The 9,691-nt window shown below is 40.5% G+C and overlaps 1 protein-coding gene across 3 annotated transcripts; it reads right to left on the bottom strand.

Annotated features, from left to right (window-relative positions):
• Window positions 1-78: 78 nt before the first annotated feature.
• On the bottom strand, window positions 79-7,498 carry LOC121714875 (tetratricopeptide repeat protein 39B-like). Of its 3 annotated transcripts, none has more exons than XM_042100035.1 (20): window positions 7,095-7,498; window positions 6,858-6,985; window positions 6,639-6,667; window positions 5,445-5,621; window positions 5,232-5,363; window positions 4,779-4,855; window positions 4,619-4,686; window positions 4,399-4,463; window positions 4,112-4,217; window positions 3,965-4,030; window positions 3,670-3,778; window positions 2,571-2,638; window positions 2,422-2,481; window positions 2,122-2,283; window positions 1,842-1,933; window positions 1,454-1,574; window positions 1,241-1,352; window positions 1,002-1,119; window positions 745-861; window positions 79-290 (listed from the first exon to the last, which is right to left on the bottom strand). In XM_042100035.1, exons 2-20 carry the CDS (start codon window positions 6,945-6,947, stop codon window positions 188-190), a joined length of 1,872 nt encoding a protein of 623 aa, XP_041955969.1. In that variant the 5' UTR covers window positions 6,948-6,985; window positions 7,095-7,498; the 3' UTR covers window positions 79-187. The 3 variants fall into 3 exon arrangements, with proteins under 3 accessions (XP_041955969.1, XP_041955990.1, XP_041955979.1); XM_042100056.1 differs by having other exon boundaries at window positions 5,517-5,621; XM_042100045.1 differs by lacking the exon at window positions 6,858-6,985.
• Between the last annotated feature and the right edge of the window lie 2,193 nt (window positions 7,499-9,691).

The raw sequence follows: 9,691 nt of genomic DNA, 5'->3' as shown, positions 1-9,691 counted from the left end.
TGGCATATGAAAGGACCAAAAAATAAAATACAATTTAAAAAAGTACCAAAGTGCAAGAAACAGACACTGAACATTGTATCAAATGGAATTTCTGTTTAATTAATGTGCACTGTGCTGTAAATATAGGAGCATATTAATCATAGGACCTATTAAGGGCACACTGGGATTGTACAGGTAGGCTCACATTCTACTGCTGGATGGCACCTTCCACAGCATGGCCCATATTAGCAAGTGCTGCATGACAGCGGAAGTGCAGCCTTGATTCCATTGAGTAATCCTTGTAGTTCAGCCTGCAATATAATAGATGTGGGAGCCATTTTTATATATTTTATTCTTAGTCAGTTAGTTTTTCTTGAGGACTTAAAAGGAACTGTAAGTGATTTGTAATATGTAACATTTGTCATATTCAGCAATATCTCCTCACAATACACTAGCTGTCCATTCTGTGAGTACACTAAGGGAAAAAAATGAGAAAACGGTCTTCCGCACAGGCAGCCTGTCCCCCAAAACAAAACAAAAGGATGGACAGGAGTTTGTGTGTGTGTGTGTGTGTGTGTGTGTGTGTGTGTGTGTGTGTGTCTGGGGGGGGGGGGGGGGGGGCATCTTTAAGCATGCCATGTCAAAATATCTACATTTGCTGTATATACTTGGTCTGGGTCGTCTCATGTAGACAACCATTGGGGAATTAACTAACTCAAATCACTTTTTTGAATAAAACATTAATTTGTCAAAAGAAACACTCACTTGGCATTTTCAATGTATGTCATGGCTTTCTTAGTGTCTCCTTGCTGGTTGTAGAGGAGGCCCAATTCATACATGGTGAATGGCACCAGATAGTCATCATATTTAATATTCTTCTCACTGTGGGGTTAGAATATAGAGTACTCAAGGTCAGCTTCAAAGTATTTCTATTGCTGACTCTTGATGAAATGAAAATGAAAATATTGGACACCAAGTAAGTGATTTTTCATGGCATCTTGTGTGCTTATTTCTGCCCTCACTTTGAGATGATGTGAGTGAAACAGCTCTCGGCCTCAGGCAGGCGGCCGAGATGCCTCAGACACAGGCCCTTCAGCATCTGCACCACACACTGGTCATCAGCAAGGTACTCTGATGGCTCTGATGGAGAGGGGTATATCACAGAGAACACCTCATTTGTTAGTCAGTTGAGTCAACTGGTATGTGTTCATGAGATGCATCACGCCAATGTCAACACCACAAGGGAGCGTCGTCAACTCACTTGGGTCACTGGTCAGTTGCTCCTCTGCTTTCTTTATGGTGCTGAGGATGCTCTCTGTTAGTTCAGGCCTCTTGCCCACAATAGTAAAGCCATTCCACACGTACATCATTTCCTGAATAAGACAGAGGATAGGGTTGTACACAGATTTGTATTCCCATATTCATGCTGTTGTAAAAAGTGGTGGAGTGCATAAGGTGGATAGACTGTGCTAACCAGAGCGGGGATGACCAATTTAGTTGGCTTAGGATCTCTGTAGCGTATTGCTTTCCGTGCTGCAAACTTCTCAGTAGGGACAGACTTCCCGGCAAATTTCAGTCTCAGGCTGTCCACTTGTCTAAAGAATAAGAACAAAGAGAAATAGTAGTAATTAATATGCACTCTAAACAAACACCAAAGGATAATGAAAACAACTTAGTCAGACTGTCAAACTGTTCTTTTTAAAAATGTGTCTGGCAAAGTGCTTGCAAACCAACTTCTCTCCCCTATATACATAGGAATGAAAATCTCAACATTCAGTATTGATATTTTTGTCGATTACTCTTCTCAGCGTGAGCAAGAAGAGTGCAACTCCACCTCCCCAACGGTCCTTCCTGCTGCTCACCTGAACAGGTCCTCAACCTTCTCTCCAGTTTTACTCACTTCCTCCTGTGGCATCATGCTCAGAATGGAGGCTTTCTGAAACACGTAGATGGCCTGAAGACCACACATATGAATATGAAGTGAAATGCTAAGATGACTGGGATGGATCGCATTGTTCAGAACAGAAAAATACACATAAATAGAAACATGGGGGTGATAGGTTGTATAATTGTTGATGAAGATGAAGAAGATGAAGAATGGTGACAGCAAACAGGATTTAAGTTCACAGCTACACCCTGTACCTGGGACCACTTGCTCTCTTTACAGAGTAAGTCTGCATAGCGATAGGCCTCCAACCAGTTCTGTTGGTATGAATAGGACCACATCAGCTCCCAGTAACACAAGTGGTGGACTTGGTGCCATTCCTGTTGGGCAGCAATGCACTCCAGAAGCTTCTGCTGGGCCTGCGATACAGAAGCATACAGAAAATAAGCATTTTTGTTTATCATAAGCATGTTGTTGTTTATCAATTGCATTTCATACAGGAAACTAAAATATACTTCCCTGTACCTCATGTAATGCAGACTAGCAAGAGCACTCACCAATTCAAAGTTCCCTTTTAGCACTGCAATTCTGGCAGTGTAGAAAAGCATGAGCGCACCCTAATGGAGGAAACAAAACTACACATATTAGAATATTGAAGGATGTTTGGACCTCTTGTTGTAGAAAGAAATGTAGGAAAATTGCTTACATTGGGAAACTTTTCAACATATGGCACCAGCAGGGTTTCAGCCTCAGCAAGATTACACTCACCAGTCCCTAGAAAAACAATACCAGTATTGTTTTTTTCCAGAACAACCTCTGTATTACATAATCTAACCACTGGAGGGAGTAACCACATACACTTCAATGCTCCAAGATCCATAAGCCAAACATCTCATGCATACATGGCCTTGCATGCCAGTGTATGCGAGATTGGAAGTACATTTTATACACTTTTGAACTATATTACAAAAATAATTCAAAAGCACCCCCCCTCTTTAAAAACAAATATATTTAACACATGCAGCCCGTTCACAAAATAGGCTTATTTTGCTATTTTTTTTTTCAAAAAAATCATTTATTGGTCAAAAAGCACGCCACAGAGACAAGCTCACTGAGGAACACTTGAGATCTGTCCTTTGAATTGCCACAACTAAAATTAAACTAAATTAAACTTTTTGCCTCATCTACTAGTGGGCCAGCCGGTCTGTCAATTTTTAAAACCCAATATGGCCTTCGAGCCAAAAAGTTTGCACACCCCTGGTCTAACTCCACAATTAAGTACCACAGTATTTCCACACATTTTCAGGAATAGTTCTCTAACCTGTACGATTCTGGCTTACAGGACTTGAAGGGTGCAGATCTCATCACATGCACCACATAGGCTATCAATTAGTTGAGACAGAGAAACATTTTACTAGGTAGGCCTGCCAATTGGAGGTCAGTAACAATCAGTTTCTGAACACACCCACTGCCAAACATCAAAACCTCTAAGCTATGTCGCCTACCTCATGGAAATGTGCAACTAACAGGGAGGCTACACCAGGCACGTAACTGAAGCGTTCCGCTTGCGTTGCGTTATAGCTTCCACTATAATCAATGGAACTGGCTACAGCAGATGTGATAGTGGTGTGTACATTTAAAAAAATGTAGACCAGCCTTCTAAAAGTATTTTTACGCTACGCGAACAGAGTGCTTCAGTTGTGGAGCCGGTGGAGCCTCCCTGTAAGGCCTGATGAGACTATGTGCTTTGTTTAAAAAAACATCTTATCTCGGACACACACACACACACACACCTCACAACTCACCCAGTATGACTGAGATGTAGGTGTGAAACATGAGAAGAGTGAGCGTGCTAAGGATGGAGCGTAGGGTATTGCTGGCTGCACCTTGGTGTAGCTGAGATAGCCCCACTTCCTGGTGGAGGACAGGATTACACATGTTAACATGAAGGAAGGTTTTGACTTTTTACTGTAAACAGCTATTCATGCAAGTGGAGGTGTTAACTACAGAACAGAACATACATGGTAAAGGACATGGTAAAGGAGTCACAGCAAATTAAAATGTTATATACATAATTGACTCTACTATACCAATACTCACTCTATCACCAGCAAAGCCCAGGAATTCCAGTAATCTAAGGACTCTGGCAGGAAAAAGGGACAGCATCTGAAAAAAAGAGACTCATGAGCTACACATGTGCGGACAAACACGTACGGACGTTGCACACATATAAAACCATCATCATACCAAGTTAAAAGAGCCTATGCCCATGTTGACTCCACCAGCAAAATTCTTGAAAGTGTTACTTTCTTCATCCAGGTTCTGGGACTGGTTTAACACTTCCTGACATTGTCTGGTAGAGAGAATAAAAAAAACGTGTCATATTCTTGCCATAAAAATGAAATTCGAATGACAAACTAGTACCAGCATTATGCTATGATGCTATGTTTGAGTTAAGTATCAATATGGGTAGCATTAATGTAGTTCAGTTAAATCAGGGTATCAAAGATGAGGTAAAAATGAAAATCACTCACTTGAATATCTGATAGCTCGTTCGAATTTTCACTCCTCCTTTAATGAAGCCAATCAAACTCTCATCCTTATGGGGTACAAAACGAGCAATTATTTGACATTGCACTGAATCCCTCTGATGTAGTAATAAATCACATAAAAATCAATCAAACAAAAATTGAGAATTTAAGAGACTGCTAAACAGTGCAGCCCTGTGCTTAATAGGAGTTTGTAGTGCTGTACCTCTAAAAAGGTTAATGCAGCTCTTTGGAGTAGAACCTCAGCATAGCACAGTTCAGCATGCATCTCTTCTACAGAGTAGAGACATTAGGTTTAGGATGGGAAAACTACAGAAGAAACAACAGCAGATAATGACCATACAAGTAGTGACGGTGCAAAAGACCTTCGGTCATCTGCTGTGGGACCTGTCCGGAGACCATGTTTGAAATAGCCTTTAGAAAAGTCATCCTTCTTCTGAACCTGACATATGAAGGGAAAGACAGCAAGCATGACACACTGTGGCGTACACAAACTAAAGGGCTGTTCACACCAAAATGATAACTATAAAGATAACTAGAACTATACGATAAAAGCATCCACAATGACCAACGATAAGGAAAGTCTCTCCTCGTGTGGATGAATGTGATGGCTAAAATGTAATAGATTCTGATTGGCTGTCAGCTTTTTATCATTCTCAAAATCTCTCTGAAACCATATAGTTCATCATGCCATTATCGTTATAGTTGATGTGTGGACGTGGTCATTCGATATTTTTTTTACCGTTATTGTTATAGTAAACATTCTTGGTCCTCGGCCCTTAACAGGAGACATGCAGGCATTGAAGACCTGGGAGTACCTTTGGCATGTGACAAGGGCGTCCTGAAGTGCTGCAACAGCCATCTCCATATCCTTTGGTTCAAAGGTCATCCCAGCCTGCATAGCCAGGATGCTGCTATATCCCATTGCATGATACATGCTGTCATTCCTCCTGCATGGGGGAACACCATACATTATAGCAAGTACTAGGCATGCTATGTAGCATTGTTTTTTTTTTTTAGATTATGCTTACATGGTGACTGAATTGGGTTGGAGAATTGAGTAAGTATAAGAATCATGTTCTACTTGTATGGTGTCCACATACCATGGTCTGAGAATATCAAGCGCCTCTAAAAACTTGTTGTTCAGAAAGAGATTCAGCGCCAAAAAACTCTCATTTAGTGCCACCTCAAGGTCCATCTGGGTTGGCCTATGTAAAAGAGGTTCAAGCATCAGATACGAATCCATACATTCAACACAACAAAATATGACAGGAACCAACCAAGTCAGATAACCTCACTCCCCTCCATCGAGGCCATCCAGGGCAAGCAATGCTTGCATGACAATAAAGTTGAATCTAATTTATTTTGGAGAACATACCTATTTCGACTATACTGCTGATAAAGCAAGCTATTTTCTTACATTTTTAGGCTGCTATACATCACCTTAATTCATCCTTGGTAAGGGAGTTTTTCCTTGCCCCTGTTGCTCTTGGGTGCTCCTTGTTGGTGCCCCCCACCCAATCCCAATCCTCCCCCACCTTTTTTATGCAGCCCTTGCCACTTAATCTACTAAACCCCTCTTCTATTGCACTTTTTTACCCCCCCCATTAATGCACAAATAGGCTGACACCAGACATAATTTCACTGCATTTCTTACTTCCAGTAACTATATGCATGTGACAATAAACTTCCTTGTATCCTTGTATCCTTGTAATGGAATTTTCATATTATGTACCTTTTGGTCTGTTTGGAGGAATGCCATTCATATTTTAAGTAGTGCCCCCAAAGCAAGCTTTAAATCAGACTTTTAGGTGTATTTCATGGATTTTGAGCTGCTGATCATGCAAACCACCTTAAAAATTATCAGCAATTTCACAACAGCTACAAAATAGAAATATGACTGCACAATAAGCTCATATGACTGCACTTTTAAGCATTTTAGCTTTATTTTGGATGTATTTGTCCCCAAGAAAAAAACTGAGCTATATTTACATTTGTTGAGCAATACAGTCAACCTGTGAGCAAATAATAAAAACAAATGCTCAACTTGTTCAACTTGACATTGTCCACATGTCCATGTGCTTCAGCAAAGAGACAAAGTCAGGAAAGGCTGACATACAGATCATGTAGGCCAACGTGATTCATGTTATTTAATTAATCAAAATAAGCAGGTTTCCCCTGTACTGACAGCACAAACAAGATAACTTAGGTGTTAATAGACTTACTTGACGATGCTCACAAAGGCATTTTCATCCTGAAAGACAAAACAAGCCACACATTTGTATGACCTCCATGAAGCTGGTCGCCCATGTCATCCAAACAATGTTAATATCATTGCTATTCGTTCGTGGTACGTTTGTGCTGATTTGTTTGCACGTAGCCTAGGACAAACGAATTATGGTTTGGGTGGCATGGGTGGGCCAGCTTCATGGAGGTAAATTTACCTTTAAAGGTATCCTCCTGATGGCACCACGACCAAGCGTAATATGGGGGAAATTAATAGAAATTGCAAGCTCATTCAAAGTCATTCTCATATGGTTAATATCATGCGGATATCTGGTAAACCCAACAACTGTAAGAAAAATATCAGATGTTTGTAGATTTGCTGCTCTACATTCCCGACACCAAAAAAAGAACAAGCATGGCCTGCCTATACCTACTGAAATACAAAATAAACTCACCTTTGTTTCAGAACTTGCAATTTCCACTTTAGCCATTGTCAGCCTACTTTAGCAGCTGCTACACGCTCTCCAACAAGATATGCAGGCCCACTGCCCTTGTCCAATGTTATTTTCAGTTGAAAAATCCTTTTAATGCTTAAAGTGCAGACGAAAAAAAACATCATTGGCACGCCTTTCACATACCACCGTGTCCAGATTCATGGTCCTAACTTGTAGCCTATGACACCCTGGGCAACCGCCCACCCACAGATGCTGCCCGGGGGGTAGGCTGTTCCAGAAAGCAGGTTTACTGTTTGTTTACTGGTATGTTAACCCAGAGTTAGCGGTAAACCTGGGATTTTAGTTCCAGAACGCTCAAAAATAATCAGGCTATGTAAGTAACTATGGTAACATAGGCTCTGAACTTAACCCTTAAAGGTGTAAGTTTTTGCAACAATTGAAGGTTCTAAAATTCTATGTTGAATTCAATGAACCCAGATATTCTTTAGAACGTTCATTCACAACATTCCCATCACACCGTTGTGACGGGAATGTTGGGAAATTAACATTCACAAACCTACACCTTTAAGGGTTAAGGGTTAACCTGGTAGGGGTAGGTTTTGTTCAGGTTATGTTCAATTAGGCCTATGTTCGGTTATTTCAGTGCATGTTCAACCAGGCCGCTATTTTTACACTTGTCACACAATTTTGTTTAATTTTGACGAAGGTCCGATTGACAAAGAAGCACAAAATCATGTAATATTCATCCGTGCAATTCACCGTGAGAGGGCGATAAGACTACGGCATCACATGATAGCCTATCCATTCTTTTCCAAACGAGTTTTTCAAGAACGCTAGTTTTTCAGCTAAATCCTAAATATAGGCTACTTGAAAAGCATTCTCCATTCCTACATTACAAGGATACAAGGATACAAGGAAGTTTATTGTCACATGCATATAGTTACTGGAAGTAAGAAATGCAGTGAAATTATGTCTGGTGTCAGCCTATTTGTGCATTAATGGGGGGGGGGGTAAAAAGTGCAGTAGAAGAGGGGTTTAGTAGATTAAGTGGCAAGGGCTGCATAAAAAAGGTGGGGGAGGATTGGGATTGGGTGGGGGGCACCAACAAGGAGCACCCAAGAGCAACAGGGGCAAGGAAAAACTCCCTTACCAAGAAAGGCTAGGCAATCAAGGACATGGGTAGATGGAGGAGAAATCAAAAATAATAAATAAAAAGTGTGCAAAAGTTGGAGAAAGTCAGATATGTGTGTGTGTGTGTGTGTGTGTGTGTGTGTGTGTGTGTGTGTGTGTGTGTTTGACGTGTGATGAAATAAGAAAATAAATAAAAGGTCTGTAGCATAGGGAGAGGGATGTAAAAGTGTAAAAGTGCTAAAAGTCTTGTAGGTGTGTGTGGGTGTGTGTGTGTGTGTGTGGGGGGGGGGGGGGGTCATGAGTGCTGAGGAGTGAATGAGTGCAAAGTCAGTATAGTGTGAGTTCAGAGTTGGGAAATGTTTGAGAGTGCTGAGGAGTGAATGTGTGCAAAGTCAGTATAGTGTGAGTTCAGAGTTCGGATGGCCTGGGGATAAAAACTTCTCCTGAGTCTCTCAGTTCTGGCTTTGTGACTACATAGGCGTCTTCTTGATTTCAGCGGTAGGAATAATCCATTGTTAGGATGAGAAGAGTCCTTCAGAATCTTTTGGGCTCTTAGGAGTACTCTTCTGGAATAGATATCTTGTAGAGCAGGGAGTTGAGTTCTTATAGTACGTTCAGCTGAGCGCACTACTCTCTGCAGAGTACTACAATCTCTAACTGTGGAGTTCCCATACCAGGTGATTGATGCAATTACGCATGGTGGATTAGAATAGAATAAAATACATCTTTAATCTAGCTAGCCTACACCGTAGTGGACATTTGTCTTTGGCTCACCAGACAGATGAACAAACAACATCTCAGACACATTAAATATATAATTAAAACAAGTACAAAAAATGAAAAACATATAGAAAATTAATAAATAAGTTTAAATATAGACTACATAACAGCTCAGCCGGGTATGCGTGTTGTCACTAAGTTTGGCCACGTAACTTCATTCGTTTTCCTGGACACAATACCTCCCAAGCCATGACCTAGTGACTCCAAACCAATGCAGAATAGTTATCCTATATGGGACTCATCAGACACACCTCTTTTTATGGTCACTGTATGCACACTGTATTTTATATGAATATTTTAAAGAAAATACATTATTTCATATAAGAAACAGTCTCCTTTTTTCAATACCTCCCAAGCCATGTGACCTAGTGACTCCAAACCAATGCAGAATAGTTATCCTATATGGGACTCATCAGACACACCTCTTTTTATGGTCACTGTATGCACACTGTATTTTATATGAATATTTTAAAGAAAATACATTATTTCCCATAAGGAATGTTCTCCTTTTTTTCAATACCTCCCAAGTCATGTGACCTAGAGACTACAAACCAATGCAGAATAGTTATCCTATATGGGACTCATCAGACACACCTCTTTTTATAGCGACTTTATGCACGCTGTATTTTATATGAATGTTTTAAAGAAAATACATTATTTCATAAGAAACAGACTCCTTTTTTTCA

The sequence above is a fragment of the Alosa sapidissima genome, chromosome 1, assembly GCF_018492685.1.
Source record: "Alosa sapidissima isolate fAloSap1 chromosome 1, fAloSap1.pri, whole genome shotgun sequence".
NCBI classification, from domain to species: domain Eukaryota; kingdom Metazoa; phylum Chordata; class Actinopteri; order Clupeiformes; family Clupeidae; genus Alosa; species Alosa sapidissima.
The sequence above is the reverse complement of the archived record's forward strand: the minus strand, read 5'-3'. Positions and strand labels throughout refer to the sequence as shown.